Source organism: Brienomyrus brachyistius, chromosome 8, assembly GCF_023856365.1.
Source record: "Brienomyrus brachyistius isolate T26 chromosome 8, BBRACH_0.4, whole genome shotgun sequence".
In the NCBI taxonomy this organism is placed as follows: Eukaryota; Metazoa; Chordata; class Actinopteri; order Osteoglossiformes; family Mormyridae; genus Brienomyrus; species Brienomyrus brachyistius.
Genome location: NC_064540.1, coordinates 8,013,082 through 8,036,633, shown reverse-complemented (window position 1 = coordinate 8,036,633; position 23,552 = coordinate 8,013,082). Strand labels below are relative to the sequence as shown.

Below are 23,552 nucleotides of genomic sequence, written 5' to 3'. Positions count from 1 at the left end.
TTCATTCAATATCATAAACTTAATTCATGGCAAATAAAATGCCAGCATTACATAATGCCATTAAAGAGCAAAATTGATCAAGTAAAATTTATCCAAACGGGAAAGTAAGATATTGATTTAAAAAAGACCATGAGAATTTTATTTGCTTTTAAAATGGTCTATCAGCATGTATTATGTTCTACAGAGTATCAATGATCCATTTCATTGTTCAAAAGTAATATACAGATGTATTCATGAAAAATGTACAAGACTTTCTGAAGATATGAAGAAGTAACTTTATTGATAAAGAAAGACAATTCACAAGAAAGTCATATTATATGGTTTCTTGTTACTTTGTCTCAGGCTGTTTTCATCCCTCATTCGGACTCCTTGCCCTTAAAGGAAATAAAAAGAAAACAACACTATAAATGCTTTCATTTTTAGGGGACCAAGCACGCAGTGCTGGAACCCAATTGTGTTTGCTAGAATTTTTCTTCTTCTGCTTCTTCTTATTCTTCTTCTGCACTAACATGATATGGGGAGCAGAGACCATAAGGTGTAGAAACACCAAATTTGGCAGAACGGTGCAGAATTCCTCCCGCTACTCAAGGAAGCAAAATCATACTCATCAGTCTGATGGTGGAGCTATAGCACAGTGCTTTAGGTTTTGGAATATATCCCTGGAAGCAGGAGTCATATAAACAATTTTTCTAGACATTCCTTGGCTCATGCCAAAATGGGACTGTGAAGATCTTAGATTTGTTTGCTAATTGGCATAATGTGAAAATCTACTTTGAACTTGTGCTACTCTGTTCATCTGATTCACACAAAATTTGAACTATAGCATCTTGAGACCATGTATACAAAACGTTGTCTGTATGATTTTGATCAGATGCTGCAAATTGCTCCCATGCTGCAGACCAATGTATTTCTTAGGTTTGACATTTTCTCATTGATAGAACCTCTGATTCTCACCAAACCAAATAGTGACCAAATAGTTCACATGACATTCTGAAGCCACTCCCTAAATTCAGACCTTAACACCATTCCTTGACTTTGGTTTTATTTAATCTTGGTGAACATAATGACATTCAGAAATTGAAGGCAGACTTTAAACATTATACTTTGCACTTTTAATTTTAGTTAATTAAATGAATTGTAGTTTTTGGTCGACTGTAATCTTATGACATTTAGTCAACTAAAACTAAAATATTTTAGATTACTAAATTATGACTGAAACTAAATTGCATTTTAGTCAAAGGACTATGACTAAAACTAAATAAAATAACTGACACTGTTTCATACTTAATAAAAAATCATTTATAAACATTTTAATGAAACATTTCATGTTGAATGTGGCCAATATGTTTGTGCTTGGACCCTGATAATTGCCGCTGCAGCTATATTGTTTATTTTCTAATGCTATTTTTATAATCTCTATTTATCTTCTAACTGCTTACATAGTTATAGTGATATTGTATATTTATTAGGCAATAAAAGTTAAAACTCTCTGCCAGATACCTCTCTGATATATTCAATAGTATAATAATATAAAGTAAGTGGAGCTAGGACAGTGAATGAGTACCAGGGTTTAAATCCCCCCCATGACTGTGTATATGAAGTTTATAGGTCCTCCCAGTGTCTGTGTGGGTCCAGCTGTTAGGTGGATTGGTGTCTCTAAATTGCTGAGAGTCAGTGTGGCAGACGGATATCCATCTGGGACGTACGCTGCCTGACATCCTTAACCATAGAGTGCAGTGTGATAGGCATGACTGGAACTTATTGTACCTTTCCAGCTTCACGGCTCTTGGCTCTCAGCTTGTTGACCTGAGACTCAGCGATGTCGGCACGCTCCTGGGCTTCCTCCATCTCATGCTGCACCTTCCTGAACCTGGACAGGTGAGTGTTGGCCTGCTCCTCCTGTACAGCAGTCAAAGATCTCATCAGTTCAAGTTGGCATTTTCATAGATCGATTTATAGATAATTACCATTGAGAATTTCACCATCTTCTGAACAAGATTTTTACTTTTATATCAGTAAAGATTTTTAGGAAAGACGTAAAATTAGAACTGATTCAGGGTAACTGTCCTTTTTAATATAAATATAAACTGTTAAATGTTTTTTAATAGCCTAGATAAAAAATGATCAATCCATGAACACATTCATAAAGCATTATAAACATGGCTATGTATATATTTATAAAAAGGCATAACACATTATAACCATGTTTATTATGCATTATGAATGCTTTATGAAGCTCTCATCTTTAATGCACTATAGATACCTTCATAATGCAGTACAGCATATATTTAATTCTTTTACCAACCATTGTAATGCATTATGATGGTATCTATAGTTCATTATCGATGAGAGCTTCATTGGAGCTTATGAAGCATTAAAATCAATATTTTAATCAGAGGTGGACATAACTGGTACGCAAATATGCATTCACCTTTAAAAGCAATACTTGCGGCAATCAGTTGTTGTAATGGCACAAATTTATACTTATTTTATGTGCATTTGCGCTGATATGACAAGAAATTATTGTGTATTTTATTTGTATTTATGTGCTAGTTCGTACTTCATTTGCGGTATAAAGCTTGCAATGCATGGTAATTTCTTGTCATATCAACGCAAATGCAGACTTACAAGCTGCAGATTAAACTAATTCTAATTGTTATAGACTTAAAATACAAATCAACTCAGAAATAATGTCTTAGTTCAAGGTGCAGTGGAAATAGAGATTCATACAAAATTCAAAAATGATTTAATCATCCCCCCCAGCCCCTCCCCCCCCCCAAAAAAAAAGAAATTGGAGTGTCTGGGTTTCCTGCAAATGAAAGATGGCAACCCATAACCCACTGTATTCAAAAAATGTCTGGCCACCGGTGATGACTCACTTCTATTGGAAATGAGGTGGCGTGGGAAAATGCCCCAATACAAATTTAGTGGAATTCATTGTTTAGTACTGCAATTTATAAATATGCAACAAAAATTTGACTTACAGCTTCCTCAGCCTGTCTCTTGTAGGACTTCACTTTCAGCTGCAGCTTGTCCACTAGATCCTGCAGTCTGGTCACATTCTTCTTGTCCTCCTCATTCTTTAAGGGGGGAGGACCACAAAATTCAGTGACATTAATACATTTTCTCCAATGTGTCACATTTTTATAAAAATGCATAAAGTCCTACCTTAAAGGTAAGCTCCTTGACCCTCCTCTCGTATTTCCGGACACCTTTAATAGCTTCAGCTCCACGTCTCTGTTCAGCATCAACCTCAGCTTCCAGCTCACGTACCTTAAATACAGGAATTTAGCTGTCACTCACGCCTGTCACTCACGGCTGAAATGATGGTCTGAAATTTGTAGTCATAAATGTGAATGTAGTCAATATATAGTCTTTTAAAGAGAACGTAACATGCTAAGAATTACATGAACTGCAGTGTGACATTAATAGTGGTAATATATCATGATGCTGGGTGATAAGTAAGCATATATAAATAATGTCCACTAAATGTAGCTTATTCTGAAGAAGTGAAATTCAGCTATATTTATGCAGTATTTTTTCCACGGAAAATCCTATAGGCAAATATTTAAATAGTTCTGTAGACTGTTGCTTTCATCCTTAAGAAATTGCAGCATTTGGTGTTTTGTTGATGTTGTGAAAGACTTTAATTGTTCAGTTGTCCTGAAGTATGGTGACAGGAATGGCCATGTCATATAGTTAACACTGTTTCAGCCTCATCAATACATTCAGTGATCACTTGTGCCCTGTTGATGAGGACATCAGTCAATAACAAGACATAAATGCTTTAAAACATGATAGATATGAACAGTAATAACTAGAATTCCAGTATTAATGAAAAAATAAATCCAGTGGCTGACCCTGGCTTCCAGTTTCTGGAGCTGTTTCTTTCCACCCTTCATGGCCAGGCTCTCAGCCTCATCCAGACGGTGCTGCAGGTCCTTCACTGTGACCTCGAGGTTCTTCTTCATCCTCTCCAGGTGGGCGCTGGTGTCTTGCTCCTTCTTCAGCTCCTCTGCCATCATGGCAGCCTGAAAGGTTCATCCACAATTGTCGTTTATACAAATGATGTTGGTTCTGGATATTCTACTGTTTTACGGTCTCAAAGTAATTTTTGTTTTAATACATGACTCACATCAGTAATGGCCTTCTTGGCCTTCTCCTCTGCATTTCTGGCTTCCTGAATGGCATCGTCCACCTCACCCTGGACCTGAACAAGGTCAGCTTCAAGCTTCTTCTTGGTGTTAATCAGGCTGGTGTTCTGAAGGACATTGAGGTATATTCATTATTATAACAAATATAATTGGAACAATGTCTCCAGGGAGATCATACATAACTTTTGATATTTTAAACGTACCTGGGAGTGCAGCAATCCAACACGCTCACTGGCATCGACCAGCTCCTGCTCGGCCACTTTGCGACCTCTCTCTGTCTGCTCCAGAGCAGCCCTCAGCTCCTCAATCTCAGCCAGCATCAGAGTGTTCCTGCGCTCCACCATGGCAACCTGCTCCTTCATGTCCTCCTGTCCCCTTATGGCTTCATCAAGGTGCAGTTGGGCATCCTGTTGGAAAACACATCTTCCATTATCTTCTTATTCAGAGATACACTCTTCCATTTTATTGTCAGGGTAACTGTATACATACCTTAAGCTGTCCCTGGACATTTCTCAGTTGTTTCTGGGACTCAGCAGCCTGACGGTTGGCATGGCTGAGCTGAATCTCCATTTCATTGAGGTCTCCCTCCATCTTCTTCTTGACCCTTAGAGCATCATTTCTGCTCCTGACTTCTGCATCCAAAGTGCTCATCATGGAATCAATGATCCTCTGGCTGTTCCTCTTGATCTGCTCCATCTCCTCATCTTTCTCAGCCAGCTTCCTGTCAATTTCACCTTTGACCTGGTTGAGCTCCAGATGGACACGTAGGATCTTGGACTCCTCCTGCTCCAGTGTGCCCTGTGAAGTAAATGATAAATAATACATGTAATGCCCCATGTACCGCAGCATTATTTTTGTTTTTTCCTGTTATTACTGTTTTATGGGTGTGTTTACCTCGGCTTCCTCTAGAGCAGTCTGGATTTCTGACTTCTCTATCTCCACTGTCTTCTTGGCTTTCTCCAGCTCATGAATGGTCTTGCCAGTGTCACCGATTTGTTCAGTCAGGTCTGAGATCTCCTCTGAAGTGTAAATAAGTATACATTATATGGGAACATTCCATATTTCATTTGTGTAGTGGACAGAATGAGTGAACATACGCTGCAGGTTCTTGTTCTCTCTCTTCATGGTCTCCATGTGGTCCAGAGTTTCCTCATAGGAGTTCTTCATCTTGAACAGTTCAGTGTTGAGAGAACGAGCCTCTTTCTGAGCCCCTTCCAGCTCTGCCTGACTTTCCTCATACTTCTGCTTCCATTCTGCCAGGACCTAAAAACATGAAACATACAAGACAGTGAGAGTAGCTGAGATCTCTGATGGTGCTTTTTAGATCTCAGCTGGTGAGAAAGTGAACCCAGAGGTTGAATTACAGTACAATAAGGCTTGCTAACTAATAACAGTTATTAGGAGGTATTGTACCTGTATTGTCTCTGTCAGATTTATGGCTCACTACAGTTTATTTATATCATCATATACTGTATATGGTAGGTACTAACCTTATCAAAGTTCCTTTGTTTTTTGTCTAGATTGGCAGCTAATGCATTTGCTCTGTCTACGTCGATCATGAGGTCCTCCACCTCGCCCTGCAGTCTCTGTTTGGTCTTCTCCAGAGAAGCACATTTGGCATTGACAGCCTCAATAGATTCCTCTGCATCCTGCAGACGCTGAGCAAGCTTTTTCCTGTGGAGAGTGAAGTTTTAGTTTCAGCTGAATTATTTTGACATCAATTTAAAGAGTTAAGTGAAGATGTAGAATCAGTGTAGTTACTTGGCCTCCTCGAGCTCCTCAGTACGTTGGATGGCATCAGTCTCATATTTGGTCCTCCACTGAGCCACCTCACTGTTGGCCTTGGACATTCCACGCTGCAGTTCAGCCTTGGCCTCCTGCTCCTCCTCATATTGCTCTCTGAGGAGGTCACAGTCATGGAGTGCCGATTGCAGAGCATGGGCCAGGGCGTTCTTGGCCTAACAATCAATGACTTTCATTTTAACTGAAAATATAGTGTGTACACTTATAACCGGCTTTGAGGTTAGGAATGAGGATAGGAGTTATTCTCAGTTTTAAATACTGAAGTACTCAATACTTTAGCAACATATTTATATAAATGGAAATGTCTACTTCTCTTATCCTTTCACTAAACATTTTAAAGTAATTATATAATGCTGAGAAATTACTGTGTTCATTAAAAATATATATTCTGACCTTTTTGCATTAGACTTTTCTTAACTAGATTTCTGCTTACCTTGACTTCCTCTTCAACATGCCTCTTGAGCTCCTCAATCTGCTGTGTGTAGGCCTGTTTACCTCTAGTCAGCTGGGAAACAAGAGCTTCTTTCTCCTCAAGCTGCCTACTAAACTCCGCTACAAAAACACATTATTTTACACACCCACACACACACATATATATATATATATATCCATCCATCCATCCATCCATTTTCCAAACCGCTTATCCTATTGGGTCGCGGGGGGTCCGGAGCCTATCCCGGAAGCAATGGGCACGAGGCAGGGAACAACCCAGGATGGGGGGCCAGCCCATCGCAGGGCACACTCACACACCATTCACGCACACATTCACACCTATGGGCAATTTAGCAAGTCCAATTAGCCTCAGCATGTTTTTGGACTGTGGGGGGAAACCGGAGTACCTGGAGGAAACCCCATGACGACATGGTGAGAACATGCACACTCCACACGCATGTGACCCAGGTGGAGACTCGAACCCGTGTCCCAGAGGTGTGAGGCAACATTGCTAACCACTGCATCACCATGCCGCCCCCGTGCGTGCGTGCGTGCGTGCGTGCGTGCGTGTGCGTGCGTGCGTGCGTGCGTGCGTGCGTGCGTGCGTGTGTGTGTGTGTGTGTGTGTGTGTGTGTGTGTGTGTGTGTGTGTTAGTTACTGCCATTCATATTTATTACCTAGAAGTAGTTTGTAATTTACTTACCATTCTCGGTCTGGAGTCTTGCTCTCTGTGCACTCATATCATTTAGCTGGCGAACATTTTCATCATTCTTTGACTTGAGTTCATTTAGTTGGTCTTCAAGGGTGTGGCACAATTTCTCCAGGTTGGCCTGTCAGAAATTGTTTTATAGAAATTGGGGATATTCTCAAATTACTTTTCATTACCCCAAACATCTTAGTTTCCTCATACCTTTGATTTTGCAACAGCCTCCATGTTGCTGCTCAGGTCATCGATTTCCATTTTGTATTCACTCTTCTCCTTCTCCAGCTTCTGCTTGACTCGTTGAAGGTTGTCGATTTGTTCTCCCAGCTCTGCTACACTGTCAGCCTGCTTCTTACGGAGGGCAGCAGCTGTAGCCTCATGCTGTAGGGTGGACTCTTCAAGATCACGGCGCAGCTTCTGGAACTCAGCGTCACGCTTCTTGTTCATCTCGATCTGAGCAGAGGTTGCACCACCAGCTTCCTCAAGCCTCTCACTGATCTCCTCAAGTTCCCTGGACAGATCAGCTCTCAGTTTCTCAGCCTTGGCCCTGGCAGCACGTTCAGCCTCAATTTCTTCCTCCAGTTCCTCAATACGAGCCTAAAATACATGAGAGTGTGTAAGTCATAGTACTAGATTGCTCCACATTGTTCATTTGAAGTACCTAGAGTTTACCTGGAGCTCTTTAATCTTCTTCTGGAGCTGAGCACCCAGTGACTGTTCATCCTCAATTTTGCTAAGTAGCTGGCTAGTTTCAGAGTCTTTCCTGTGGACAACAATCAGGCTTTTTTAGTATTCTGGATCACTTTTAATCTTGGGGATAAACTACGGACTGAGATTTTCTCACAGTTTTATTTGAACAATACTCTTACTTCTTTATCTTCTCCTCTGATTGCTGCTTGTCATTCTCCAGGTCCATTATAGATTCCTGGGCAAGTTTCAGGTCTCCCTCAAGCTTTCTCTTGGCTCTGTCAAGATCCATGCGTAGCTTTTTCTCTTGTTCCAGAGAGCCTTCAAGCTGCAGATGAAATCAAGTTATTAATCTGAAACATTTTTTTTTCTTGCATTGATCAGCAATGAAGCACATAATGGGGCAGTTTACACGAAAACAAAAAAAATATGTTTGAGAGGAGCTTTACTGCTATCTACTGTATCCATCTAGGTTATTCTGCTGGGAGTTGGAGTCTTGGAGATATCGCCCATAGAAGTGTCAGGTCGTATGCCTAGAACATCCAAGCACGAACACCCCGGCAATATTTTGTACACAGTGATACGATTAGTGTGTGGACTTCAATAAAAGAAAACAGTTCATACAAACTGCTCACTACTAAGACTCTGGATTATCTTGAATAATCAGGTCATGATTTCTGGTAAGATACCATGCTGACGGATTTTTCAAATTTTTTTTCTGGTACTTTAATCGCCACAGAAAGAATGCCACTCGCTCCCATTATATTCGAGAGAATCCCAACATCTCTATGCCGGACATGTCCAAAACTCAGCAACGCCCAGTAGAACAACCTAGATGGATGAATAGCACTAAAGCCCCTCTAAAACATGTCTTTTTAGTTTTGGGATTAACTACCCCTTTAACGATTATTTTCCTTACATCATCCACTTGCTGTTCAAGCTTGGTCTTGGCTTTGGTCAGAGTGTTGACTTTGTCTTCTTCTGCTTGGAGATCATCCAGAGTTTGCTGATGTGCCTCCTGGAGGCCTTTCTTCTCCTTGGTCAACTTTGTAATGCAATCTTCCTGGGAGACCATCTCCTCAGTCAGGTTTTTAACCTATAAGGAAAGCATTCCATTCTTCCATCAATGATTTAATGAAATTGGTCAAAAACCTATATTCATCAAAGATTTGACATTAACCTTGTTTTCAGTGGCATGTTTCTCCTTCTCCACTTTAGCCAAGGTCAGCTCCAAGTCATCAATGTCCTTCTTCAGCTCAGAGCACTCATCCTCCAGTTTCCTCTTCTTGGCAGTCAACTCAGCATTGATTTCCTCCTCATCCTCCAGCCTCTCATTTGTCTCTTTGAGTTTTCCTTCAAGCTGGATTTTACTTTTAATTAGTTCTTCACACCTCTCCTCTGCATCTGCGAGATTTTCAGTTTCCTAAATGTAAAAAGAATTAAAGTCACTTTTTCAAGCTGTAATATCGAAATGAGTCATAATGATCAGTTGACAGATTATTTACATACCGACTGTACTTGTAACTGCAGGTCATTCTTCTCCTGCAGAATGGAAACCATTTTCTCCTCCAGCTCCTTCTTCTTAGCCAGTGCTTTCATCAGGTCTTCCTTGGTTTTCCCAAACTCCTCCTTCATGTTGGCCATTTCCTTCTCAGCCTCTGCACTCTTCAGGAGTGGCTTGATCTTGAAGTACACTTTCATCCATGGCCAGGTTTTCACATTCATGAATGAGCGGATGTTGTATTGGATGCTGTAAATGGACTCTCTGAAGTAAAACCACAAGAGGAATGAATTTGCTAACCAAAGAATTAAATTTTTCGGCAGTATTCAAAAAAGTATTCAAAAAAAGTTCAAAAGTAAATGAGGTAATACATAATAAAATACATTTTAATGACCACTCACTATACCTAGTACATATACACCAACTGAATTTGAAAGAAAAGAAAGGAAAGCACAAATTTATGTTAGTGTGCTTGGGCCAGAAGCAATATGGAGCCAAAATCAAACTTTTGCAAATTAAACAGAACATGAAATATCACTCACAAAAAAACAAGATGAATACAACTACTGTTATGCAGTATGACTCTTCATTATGTTTATCAGACTACCAGCGTTCAAATGAATTAGATCCAAATGGACTATTTTAATATAAGCACAAATAGTATATGAGTTGTGACTTATTGGTAGATTAGCCGGACCCCACATGAAATTTATTTCAGGCTACAGCAGAGAGTCCACATGCTGGTCAGCCAGGCTGGGCAGGAGAACCTGACGTGTCTGTCATATTATAATGTAAGTAGGTTTTCCGTCTAATGGTGCTTTGCCTCTGCTATCAGGAACCCAGCTGTACTCGAGGCAAAATACGAACTGATGGTTTTCCACTGTGAATTATGTGAACCGTATCTGTGGCATAACCATCTCGACATAGGCCTGATTAAAGGCTCCTTTATACTTCTGAGTCGAGTCATCGCCGTAAGTACTGCGTAGCCCCGTGGACCCAACCCCATAGCCTGACATGCACCTCCCCAGAAATGCAACTACATGTTGCGACGACACAGACCACAAGAACTGTGACTGATTGGTAGCATTCATTTTTTTATGGGAGCAAACAAAGTGTACATCTGTGATTGACACTCAAGCATCAATCTAGCATTAAATATCCAAATTTGTGTATGAGAAGTTTGGAGCAGCACAAATGTAACCAGATAAATTGATACTTTGTTAAATGTTTGGTTTATTCTGTTTCAATTGCATGATTCAATAGTTGAATATATCGCAGGGTGTCAAGAGGATAAATGCAACATCCAAATCTAACTATCATCTAGTCTTTTGCCAGTGTAATTACAGAGCAACACAGACACAGTGACACACAAGTATAAATGCTCACGATGGCATAGGCCATTTGCGTTTTACTATTAGAGCCAAAATCGTGGCTAATAGCTTTTTCCACTAACATGCAGGGACTGAGCTGTACCCGAGCCGTTCCGCAATGACACTAGTTACAGCGCGGTTCCAGATCCCTTCAGCTTTCTGTTGCAGAAGAGTCAGCTTCGTAAAGGCGTTGCCGGATTTGGAGAGCAAGAGTTACATAAAAGCAAATGGAAGCTTATTTACTGTTCGCACGGTGTACATCATTGCGATGTACTATGTGCTAATTTCCACTAGCAAGTCTCTGAGAATCACCTTCTTGCATTGCCATCAAACAGTAGTGAAAAAAAATATATACTGAATTTGATTATTTTTCAAACCTTGTCCAGGTAAATATTATACAGTGTTTTAATATTTACCTCCTCTCCATCATCTTCACAAACTCCCTTCTCATGAGGTACCCACGGCCCAGGGCCTGAGTCATGGTGACCAAAGAGCCCAGTTTCTCATCTCGCATCTCCTCCAGTTGACCCAGCAGACCATCTTTGAAAAACACCTGGCAATAGATATAGTAGATATTAAATGATCGGGATGCTGTCAACATGATGATAATGTATTCTTTGTATATTAGGCAAAGTGTGAAAAAGATTTAACTGTTTTTTGAGTTGTCATGCTGACAAAATCATGTGTCTGAGACTGTCCTCTTTTGAACAGTTGGACTGCTTCAACTTCAATGTGATCTGTCTCATAATGTGAGAAATTCCAGGGATGTGTTTCCCAAAGCTTTCTCAACACTACGTAGTTTGTAAGTTAATGTTAAAAGATACGTACGTAGCGTTAAGAAGGTTTCAGGAAACTTACTTCAGAGCTTTATATACATAACATGTCTGCAAAGTTTGAAAAAATATATAGAGAAAGTGCTTGAAGTTGTGGCAGCAGACCAGTCCCCAAACCATTGGTGTTCCACTTATTTGGAATACAGTTAAAGGGTATTGAGTCTAGTAATGCATGTCACAAATAACATGACTCAGATTAAATTGTAGCATTTACCTTAGTCTGGCCGAACTTGTACTGAGTGTGGTCCACATCAATTGAACTCAAGAGCTTCTCTGAAGCCTTCTTGTTGTCAATGAACTGTCCTTCCGGAATCACGCTGGCATTCAGTACTTTGTATCTGTAGCAGTATTTTTTTTTAATTACTCCACTGTATATCATATTTGTGATCAGTGTTTATTTAGAATTAGTTATACTCCCATATGCGAAGGATGTTTAATTTGAGAAATCTATTCAGACATCCCATAGGTGAATTGATTTCAGGGAGGTGGGTTAGGGGGACATTGGGGGGGGTGGATAACTTCTTGCTGGCTAATTTTTCTGCTGCTGAACAGCACAATGACAGATTTCCTAGACATTGCCCTTCATTCGTGGGTTGCAATTTTTGTGACAAAGATCATCTAAGAGAAGTGGGATGTCTGTCTTTTGATGAAGTATTCTATAAAACAGAAGCATTTTGACCTTTGCTTGAAATCACCATAGAGGATTCTGCTGGGGAAACCCTTTCTGCAGATCCTGATACCTTCCAGCACACCGTTACACCTTAGCTGGTAGATAACCAGGTAGTTCTCCATTTGACCTAGAAGAAAAATGAAATTAAATGAATTATACATAAAATCAGATTGAAACTAGTGAACCTCTTTTAATATTGTAGCACATAGTGCTAGGGGATTCGGTAAGCTTGATCTGACCCCTTTCCTATCATTCCATGAGGCAACCACCCACCTGAGAAGTGTCCAACCATGACCTTATTGTGAGGTGTGAAAGGTGTGAGGGACGCAGCCAGCAGAAAAGGGCAGTGGTGTGAACACCCAACTGCCTTTTTAAATACCCTCTCCCCAGAGGTTCTACAGTGTCATATCCAGCTCACAGCACCTCCCACCCTGAAAACTGGCACTAGCAGAAGTGGAGTCAGTGGAAGTAATTCCTGCACCTTGTGAGGCCCCCAGCAGCACTCAAACTGGCCGGACCATTGACTTTGAAGGTCAGGAAGAGGAGCAAGCAGCTGTCTGCCTGATTGTCGACGGCCGTTCACAACGACGATAGATAGCCTGCTGGTGAGGTCAGAAAAAGGGCCAGAAGGCACAAGACTGTCATGAACCCCTCCCAGAGCTGCCAGGAAGCAACAACAGGATGGTGCAGCCAGGGGATTGCCGCCCAAGCACCCTGTTACCCCTTAATTACCCAAGGTCTACCCAGTGGGCCGTCTGCCCTGGACCAACACTGCAGGCCGGAATTGACACTAGCTACCCCGTCTCTCTTGTCTGACTGGGATTGCTGCCAGGGACTAACTAGGGGCTTCCTTCTGGTTGGACACCAACAATAGCTGGCCTCAGGTCTGTGATGGGGGAAGAGGCCCAGATGCTGGTATGGTGGTGCTTGAGGGTATACATGGGGCACAACCTAAATTATCATGAATTCTTGCTTACCACCATCCAGGACGCATACATCATCGGGATGGACCTCCTCAGTGCCCATGGGGCCATTCTGGACCTGAACTGGGGGCAACTGTGAGTAAAAGACTTATCCCACTTATCAATACCGGATGACCAAAGGAGAACGTGCACCTAGCCACTGCCTCACAACCAGCTCAGCCCCCTCAGGATCCAGTATCACCTACAAAGGGGCCCAGGCAACATCATGGAACATAGCAAGGGGTGAATGTCGGACAGTATCCTACCCCCTTAGCGGTCTGCTGTGCCCAACGCCAAACAGAAGGGGCAGTAGAGTCTGTATGCAACACAAACCATGCAAGGGCTGTGGACTAAGGGAACTCTAATAACAGTAAGGGTCTGACTACAGTGACAATCGAGGCCCTCTGGAAGAGCTGCAAGGGGCTGGGGCACAGAGAGAGGAAAAGACTGTGGGACCTACTCCAGGGCCCTATGGAAGTCTTCACTACCAAGGATGAACATTTCCAAGATCAAATAGACACCAATAAGACTACTCCCATCTGCCTGTAGCCCCATCATCTGCCACTGGCAAAGAGGTAAGCAGTCGAGGAGAAGGTCCGAGAGTTGGCAGCAGCAGAAATCATAGAGATATCCGAAAACCCAAGGGCTGCTACTGCTGTCCTGGTCTGGAAGAAGGATGGTAACTGGTGGTTCTATAAGGCAGAGCCATACCCCTTGCTTCAGATCGATGATGCCCTCAACACACTTACAGTTTCTAGCTGGTTTTAGCTCTTTGGATCTCAGGAGTGGGTACTGGCAGGTAGCCCAGCAGCCAATGCAAAGGAAAAGACAGTGTTCATCCTGGGCCAGGGGTTGTGGTACTTTACTGTGATGCCTTTTGGGCTGTGCAATGCCCCAGCTATCTTTGAGCGTCTCATGGAGTATAGCTGCACAATGCCACATGCAAGATAAGGTTATGCCCCAAGCTGGTGGAGCAATGGATGAGACCCTGTGAGGCAGTGACACATCTGTCTGCACAAGTTTTAGACAGGACCTGGACGTCCACAGGGATTGGCTGGCACCATACAGACCACGGCAGACTCCACCTGCCCTTATGTCAATGCCCCAACCTGCAGCCACCCTTTCATCAGAGACAACTCCGGGAGTCCCATCGGCTACAGGGATTGTCAGTGGGACCATGCACCAGCATTGAGAGAGGCTCACCCTGACATGTCTCCAGGACTGTGTGCTCTGAGTTCAGGTTGGGACTAAGTGGATCCTGCCTGGGGGACCTGTGAGATTGTCCCCTTCCCTTCTTTCAGTGTGGTAAACACCCACCTGAGAAGTGTCCAGTCATGAGCTGACTAAAAGGTAGAGATGTGAATGCCCAATTGGCATTGGTGGCTTAATGGTTAGGGAAGCGCACTCATAATTGAAAGATTGCAGGTTCCATTCCCTGACCAGCAAGGCACCACTGAGGTCCCCTGAGCAAGGTACTGCCACCAAGCACTGCTCCCCGTGCGCTAAATTAGCTGCCCCCTGCTATGTCACATTGTCACATATGGGTTAAATGCAGAGAACATGTTTCGTTGTTGTGTGCTGTGGGGTGTCAACAACAACAATTAATCACTAAGTTCTAAAATTCAATTGTCTTTTTAAAGACACTATTAAAAGAGCATTCTTTCCACCCACACCATGTTTGTACCTCTATCTGTTCCACTGCCTGCCTTTCCTACTCACCTGCAACACTACAATATTGATATTTAAGCACTTGACATAATGTGCAGTGCTGTACAAACCTGGTATCTTTGATTCATTTGGAATCAGGCAGCGCACAAAGTGAGGGTGAGTGCTTCTCAGGTTGGTCATCAGCTTGCCCAGGTTCTCCTGTAGGATGAAAGGATATATATGTCTGTCTAATTCTTCTGTATAATAAAATTTTAACTGTTATGTCCATATTTTAAACATGAACATACCCTGAACAGAGCAGACACTGTCTGGAAGGAGCCACCCTTCTTCTTGCCCTTCTTGCCTCCACCACTCTCTTTTCACAAAGAAAATAGTCAAGTATAAATTTTGATGTTAAATATGTCTATGGGCCCTACTTTACACCTGATGAATAGGGGTGCCGGGCACAATGCAGGTGTCTTTGCTAGCATGAGCCCAACGCAGTTGTAATTTTCCCATCCAGCATTGCCCATCTAATCGCCCTTGGGCATGTCAGTAGCAGAAAGTGATTGTGCTATCCATAGCTTTCACGTGATGTCATATTCTTATAGGACCACCCACCTGGAGGACAAAGCAAGGCTTTATTCCTTGCCCACCACTTATTTTTACCATGTTTGTTTAGCCAAAATGCTGGATAGTTGTTGTTCAACTGGATGCAATAAGTGAAGAGGTGGGTTGGCATGTGTGCATGGCTTGTGTAGTTGGCACTATGGCCTCACTCTACCAAAATTTCTGTGATGGACTGGTGTCTCGTCCAAGGTATCCCCTAAATTGCGTCATCACTCATCCAGATCCTGCCTCTTGCTCATTCTTTCTATGGATTGTATGATTTACTCTCACAGGTTTATGAATCAATAACATTAAAAAGTACATAGTTTGTGCCTTATGGTGGATTTGCATCCTGTTAGGGTGTCCTCTGCCTTATGCTCTGAACCACCTTACTCCTGTTCTTCATGATTAGTTGCCTGTCACATACAGCATCAAATACAAAATTTTACTAATCACCTACAAAGCTCTCCATGCACTTGCCCCTCAATATCTGTGTTGCCTCCTTCTTTCTTAGATTCCGGCCTGCACACTAGGATCTTCGGGCTCTAACCTTCTTACTGAACCTAAATTCAGATTATCCTTTATGGGTGGTAGTGCATTCTGTGTGACACCACCTACATTCTGGAATGCACTTCCTCACAGTCTGCGAGAGATAAAGTCTGTTAACACTGAAACCTTTATTTCATGAATGCTACAGCGTCTATCACTATGTAATATTCTCATTGTCATTGTTGCGCTGTTGCTGTTACTTTATTGTTTTGTGTTGTATATATCTGTATTGTAAACCATCCTTGAATGTGAGAAAGGTATTATATATATATATAAAACTTATCACTATTATTATTATTATCATTATTGAAATATGCCTCAGGCTCATTGAGTTCCAGTACTTGATAAGTGGTTATGCAACATTAACGGATTCCTGTCCATCTTGTTTGCTTTTTATACTACAATCACAATTATTTGGGTTTGTACATATGCACTGAGTATGGGCTGTCTGAAAAAAAACAGCTTCTTTAGATATTAGGATAAAATTAAAAGATCCAGAAAAACATTCCTGAGAACCCTACTTGACAGTACTTAGTTTGCTTCCATGATATATGGTAGGGCATATTCCTTGACAAAACTCTGCGAATATAAAAAATTAAGAATGTGAATGATTACCATCTGCAGTTGCATGACTTGCATATAGATGTGCCAGCAGTTTCATTGAAGACTTGTAGTAGAGTTGCACAACAGAGTCATTCAGAGGATCCTTGTTCTTGTCCAGCCAGCCGGCGATGTTGTAATCCACAGTGCCAGCATAGTGCACCAGGGAGAAGTGGGCCTCAGCCTTGCCTTTGGCAGGCTTGGGCTTCTGGAAGGCAGCTGATTTACCCATATGTTGGTCATACAGTTTGTTTTTGAAGCTTGTGTCTGTAGCCTTAGGGAACATGCACTCCTCTTCAAGGATGGAGAAGATGCCCATTGGCTGTTGGAGACACAACAGATTATTGATGCTTAATGATGAGATAAGGGAAGAATTTATTCACATAGAATAGTGTCCATATAACATACCTTCTCAATAAGTTCAATGCAGGCAGCCAAGTCCATACCAAAGTCAATGAACTCCCACTCAATCCCCTCTTTCTTGTACTCCTCTTGTTCCAGCATAAACATGTGATGGTTGAAGAACTGTTGCAGTTTCTCATTGGTAAAGTTTATACATAGCTGCTCCAATGTGTTGAACTGATGGGAACACGTAATGAAATACCAGAAATGACAAGAAGAATAGCAATAGATAGAATGACATTACTATTATTTTATGGAATATATTAGACTGATAACCTTCACTCACATCAAAGATTTCAAATCCAGAGATGTCCAGCACACCAATGAAGAACCGTCTTTGCTGCTTGGTATCCAACATCTCATTGATGCGGGTAACCATCCACAAGAACATTTTCTCATAGATGGATTTACACAATGCCATGGCAGCATTATTAACCTATTTTATTTTTTAAATGTAAGAGAAAATGTGTGTATTATTAATTTAGTACTATTTCCATTTTCCATATTGCCATTTTTAGCAGTAGGAAGTGCAAATTATACCAAACATATTAAATATTCAGTGAGTACATACAATGTTAATGCTGCATTCCTTACCTGAGGTACAGTCTGCCCTTTGGTCACAAACTCATTCCCGACCTTCACTCTGGGGTAGCACAGAGCCTTCAGCATGTCAGCTGAGTTCAGGCCCATGAGGTAGGCGATTTTATCGGCCACTGAAATACGAACAATATGTTTGGTTAATGATCTATAACATTGGGTAAATTATTTTGTGGTTGAGGTTATCATATCAGTTACCCTCAGTGCCATCAGGTTCTGCCTGCTCCTCTCTCTGCTTCTGCTTGAACTTCATGTTCCCATGATGCATCACTGCTCCAGTCAGTTTGTAGATGCTAATTTTCTCCTCAGCATTAAAGCCCAAGATATCAATTGCAGTCTGCATATAAGCATACACGTTATTGTACAGTATATTGGCTTGTATACTTGAAGGTATCGAGTAATATACAGTGAAACCTTGGATTGTGAGTAACTTGGTTTGCAAGTGTTTTGCAAGACTAGCAAAAATTTTAAAATAAATTTTAACTTGATAAACGAGCGAGGTCTTGCAATATGAGTATTATGTATACACTTTGTCTGCCTAGTGTCACGTAATCACAACTGAGCCGATGGTTCTTCTCTCTCTCGCTCTTGCTGTGGGATTGTGGGTAATTGTCTCAGTCGATGTCCCTCACTTGTATAGTCAAAATTTAGTAGAAAAGCACCACCTGAATAAGGGCGTAGCAGTGTGAGCGATGAATCTGTATATTGACAATGCAATGTCCACATTTCTCTCGAAATCGAAAAGGAGGCAAAAGCAGCTGTCATTGGATAGGATCCTTGTTAAAGTCACACAAAAAGAAAAATATTCCAGTGAGCCAACATATAGCAATGATTCTGCTAGTTATGGTGAAAGTTGTCCTACAAAATAATCCTACTCTTCTCCCCTCTCTCGTCTCCCTCACACCATCCACATTTCTTTTCAAAGGTAAAGTGCAGGTTAATTTGTTTTATGTATTTTTACTTTATATTTTGTATGAATAATTTTTATATGAAAATTTTTGGGTTGTGAAACGAATCATCTGAATTTCCATTATTTCTAATGGGAAAATTTGCTTTGATATACGAGTGCTTTGGGTTACGATCATATTTCCGGAACAAATTATGCTCACAATCCAAGGTTGTACTGTATACCTAATTTTAGTTTACTTACATCTGTGGCCATGAATTCTTCAACATCATCAATGCTTTTAACCACAATCTCCCCTTGACTGATCATGTGGTAGTCATATGGATTGGTGGTGATCAAAAGTGCCTCTGTAAAGATGAAGGTGAAGAAAACACTCACAGATGTAATCTGCAGGTACAGAACCCCAGTTTACCCCAGACACTGGGTACATACCAAGCAGCTCTGGTTTGTGGCCTGTCATAAGTTGATAGAAGATGTGGTAGCTTCTCTCAGCTGACTGCTGGAAAGTGACTCTTGACTTTTCCAGCAAATCTGTCAATAGGAGTTTGCAACATGTTCATTTCACATTTTGTACTGAATTAAATAGAAGTAAATCATTTGGGAGATGAGAACTTACAAGTTTCAATATCAGCAGAAGCTAGTTTTCCTGTTTGCCCGAAATGGATTCTTATGTATTTGCCCTATAATATAATGAAGGTATTAGAATATTAAAACATCTAATTCTAGGAGTGAAATTTAAGATTAAATTAGATTACATTACTTACAAAACGAGAGGAGTTGTCATTCCTCACAGTCTTGGCATTACCATAAGCCTCCAGCAGAGGGTTCGCTGCAACGATTTGATCTTCCAGGGAACCCTACAGGAGACACTGGAGCATTGAGACTCTTGCTTCTGTATGTATGTTCCTTATTCATAGTCCTTGCCTTTTCCTCTTACCTGCATCTTTCCAGGAACAGGTTCTGCTTTCTTCTGTCCTGAAATGGCGACTGTGGCAAAATACTGGATGACACGTTTGGTGTTCACAGTCTTTCCTGCTCCGGATTCTCCACTATGGGTGAGTATGGGAAATAGACTCAGATGTAAGGCATATTTTGCTTTTCAAATTACTATTTTTTGTTTGGTTAGATTGCATTCAGATACTTTTGTAATCAAGACTGACACTCATATGTAAGCCATTTACAGTTAAGGTCATTCTTAATAGCCCCCTATGAGATTTTCCTACATTTATGTACAATTTTAACATCATTTGTTAAAGTGTACAAAGCAGAATATTCATAAGTGTAAAAAACCTCCAACTGGTACATATTTAATTTGAAGAGCAACTTCTATATTGCTGTGTAACAACTTTATTTAATTGACACTTTTTATTGATCCCTGTAGGGAAATTGTCTTTTACGCCTCCCACAACTTGCTCTTTTTTCATAGAGGAAGTTGTCTGCGAAGGGCTGCCACCCGTAGCGGCGCCCAGGGAGCTGGGGGTTAAGGGCCTTGCTCAAGGACCCACAGGCTGAGGCTGGGTTTGAACCTGCGACCTTCTGATTACAGGCACACAGGCTTAGCCCACTGAGCCACACACTGCCCCCAATTTAAAATTTGGGGTTATCAAAATGATTAGCCCGGTGTGAATTCGTCCGGAAGCATTGTTGTTAAGTTAAATGTTTTTGTGTCCAACTAAACCTGAATCCCATGTGACTTCATTGGCTCAATTAATTACAGTAGCTACACACTCTAGTAAATGGACTGAAAAGAACAGTGTATTCTTATCTTAGGGGGATGGCTATATAGCCAATGTCAGCAGCTCTGCCACCTGCAGTTCAAATCGGATAATTCACCATGAAGCTAAGTAGGTTGGGGTCGGGCAAGTACTTGCATGGGAGACCAATTCGGAAAGCTGGGTTGTTGCTGGAAGTTGGTGTGGCTGGTGGGTTAGCCCAACCTGTGGTCTGTGTGCATCCCAATGCCCCAGTACAGTGATGGGGACACTGTGGCCAACAGGTTAACCCATCCTGTGGTCTGTGTGGATCCCAATGCAGTGATGGGAACACTGCTTTACAATGGTGCTGTCCTTCAGACGCAGGTCTTCAGTCTCTGAGAACATAACAGATCCCTGGGCATCTTTTGAAAGAGTATGGATGGTACTCCAATGTCCTACCTTATTTGCTCAATGTGGCTCTATCAAATCGGGCCTCCCAATCGTCCCCTATCTCTAATTCGTAAATTCTCTCCTGCCCCTTCACCACCTTAGCTACTGTGTGATGAGCATACTGGCGCAGAATGGCTGTTCTTGCATCATCCACGTGGGGGCTATACAGTGGTGGTGGTTGACGAGCTTCCTCATTAGTTCTGTAAAGCTCTTTGGGTGTTTTAAAAGCGCTATATAAATCCCATATGACTTTATTGGCTCAATCAATTACAGTATAACATTAATTCACTAATTTCCAAGCGTTTCAATGTGTCCAGAACAGCTGTATACTGCATATTCCAAAATATGAATTGACCCATTCTGTCAGAAACAAACTTTTATGAATACTATTAATACTATTGACTATTAATTATTAATCAGAGGGCTAATCATTTTGGCCATGCTGTTTTTGTGATTTCCTTGTTTTAGTTAAGTAGTTGGAAGCAATTCTCATAATCACTTTAAATACTAGTAATTTTTCTTTAGAAAAATTTATGGTTTAGTTAAACTTTGGACTGGGGGCTAATAATTATGACCATAACCGTAGATGGTCCTTATTCATTTTAGTTTCCTCGTGAATCAGTTTGTATTTATATTAGTTTTTTTTTTTGTTTGGATTTCACTGTCAGTTATTAAATCTATATTCTGCATTCAGACACTTACGTAATCAAGATCGACTGGTTCTCACGATCTGTATGAATGATTAGGAAATTTGTTATTTTGTATTTCAAAAACAAGCATACTTTTTATTCAAAATACAAATATTGCGTGACTAGCAATTAGTAATATGTGAAATATTTTAAACTCATACATGTTTCATAAAATTACAGTTTCTTTTATTTTGGGTTATTCATACCTGTGAGCATGAACTGAAAGGCATTGTCAGAGATGGAGAAGATGTGGGGAGGAGCTTCAATTCTCTTCTTGCCCCTGTAGCCGGACACAACAACAGCATCGTACACTGGGAGCCACTTGTAGGGGTTCACAGTGACACAGAACAGCCCAGAGTATGTCTGCAATACAGAAAATAAACATTTATTCATACATGTACTTATTTATATGAAAGGACATAACAAACCGATTTAAAAGAAATACCCACGTAGATAATCCATGCTGCGTAACGCTCTTTGAGGTTGTACAGCACAGCGGGCTCATTGAGGTGGGTCATCATGGCCATGTCTTCAATTTTATCGAACTTTGGAGGGTTCATGGGGTGAATGTCATCCTCCTTAACTGTAATGGTCTGGTTTAATAAGACACAGAGATTTGTTCCGAAATGTAGGCAAAATAACAAAAAGACATTACAGTAAAACTTATTACGTTAAAACTAGAAATGTGCAAAACTGGAAGTGACTACCATTATCATAATTCAAATAAGAAAATCTTAATAATCTTGTACGAATGTTCCTTAATAAAACTGTTAGGTACACAGTTGTACTTACTTGCCCACACAAAGTCTTCACAGTGGCTTTGCCCCCCTCTCTACTTTGAAGAACCCCTTTGAGGTACATCTCCTTTGGTTCAGCCACAAAATAAGCTGTATTTGCATCAAAGGGTTTGTTCTGGGCCTCAATCCTCTCTTTCTCTGGCTGCCGGAGGTAAACGGCCGCTGGGCCAAAACACTCCATGTCCTTGTCCCCATTCATGATGGTGGTTCGCTAAAATTAGTGATGCTTTTAAAAAATGACCATGTGGAGTCATCCTTCCACACTCATTGTTGCCAGATAAAACAGTGAAATAACTGAATAACCATAATAATGTTGGCTAATAAACTGAATATGTTTGAAATTAATAAAATGTGTTATAACAATCTGGATTTGTAAAGTATGTGCCATATCTGAAACATTATTATATTTAACATTATATTTCATTTATCTCCTTTAAGGCCAGTAGAGAAAGATAGAAGGTGGAACTCTGCAAAGGAAACTTTTAACATTTGATTGAATTTTTTACTGATTTTTGTGAAACTGATTTTTAAATCCAGTGAATGCTGCTACAACGCGACCAACACGTTCCTGGAAAAACTTTGCATTCACTAAAATTACATACTAAAATACACATATCCATTGAGAAAAATAGGGTTAGGGGAATGTGACTCTGAAACTTAGTAACTTATGCCAAATGAATTAAATGAAAACAGTGTGGCCATTAATGAAATTATATGGATTTTAAATAATAATATATTAATTAATTATATCCTAAACATCTCCTGTGGTTCTTATGAATCTCTGGAGAATTGCTTAGAATCCACTTCAACTGAACATGCCGAACTTGCGTTAGATCAGATTCACACTTTGATGTCACACGTTGTGGCAGGACTGACTCTACTAAGAATTTGCCAAGTATTGTTACATTTTGTTCTTTGCTTTCAACAGTTTAATATAAACATTCATTTAAATGTCATTTGAATATCAATTTTATTTTAAAGTTAGCATCAGTTGAATATAACTTGTTGTAAAAACGTTCACTTACCTTTGCTGTGTCACTGTCAACCCTTGTAGTACCCGAAGGCAGTTTATTTTATAGAGAGATTTTAACTCACTCAGCAGAAATAACCTTCTCTATTTGGTCATGTGTTCTTGTGACCAATTAACTGATACTAGTAATTAAAGTATTTTTAACATGTAGTTTGATAGAGAGATTTAGAAATGGTTTTAAAAGCATATATATACCTTGTATATGTATATACAGTATATAACATACAGTATATAGATATGTACAAGTTATTCTTCAGAATTGAATACATCATGAATAAAAGTACTAATATTATCATCATCATAACTTTAGTTCTAATAAATGAGCATATGGTTTTACTGAAAGATTACACAAATGTCAGAGGTATATATTACAGGATTCTTAGTAGTGTTTAGTGTCAGACTGGAGTGATTTGCTTTTACTTATCACTGGCTGTCCAGGTGCAGGGAAAACCTTGTTTGAAGTATG

At 40.6% G+C, this 23,552-nt stretch overlaps 1 protein-coding gene across 1 annotated transcript; it reads right to left on the bottom strand.

The window, feature by feature from the left end:
* Nucleotides 1–251: 251 nt before the first annotated feature.
* Nucleotides 252–23,188, bottom strand: LOC125747551 (myosin heavy chain, fast skeletal muscle-like). The gene is made up of 40 exons (XM_049022901.1): nt 23,082–23,188; nt 22,052–22,267; nt 21,709–21,852; nt 21,466–21,622; nt 21,273–21,300; nt 19,364–19,475; nt 19,191–19,283; nt 19,043–19,106; nt 18,859–18,957; nt 18,670–18,773; nt 17,718–17,856; nt 17,517–17,635; nt 17,209–17,358; nt 16,929–17,099; nt 16,536–16,842; nt 15,071–15,138; nt 14,894–14,981; nt 12,163–12,280; nt 11,698–11,821; nt 11,067–11,203; nt 9,289–9,544; nt 8,960–9,202; nt 8,699–8,875; nt 7,962–8,107; nt 7,765–7,855; nt 7,300–7,689; nt 7,093–7,219; nt 6,391–6,509; nt 5,916–6,112; nt 5,645–5,828; nt 5,252–5,417; nt 5,049–5,173; nt 4,644–4,952; nt 4,358–4,561; nt 4,136–4,261; nt 3,861–4,031; nt 3,169–3,273; nt 2,985–3,080; nt 1,768–1,899; nt 252–374 (listed from the first exon to the last, which is right to left on the bottom strand). Exons 2-40 carry the CDS (start codon nt 22,253–22,255, stop codon nt 357–359), a joined length of 5,808 nt encoding a protein of 1,935 aa, XP_048878858.1. The 5' UTR covers nt 22,256–22,267; nt 23,082–23,188; the 3' UTR covers nt 252–356.
* Nucleotides 23,189–23,552: the final 364 nt, after the last annotated feature.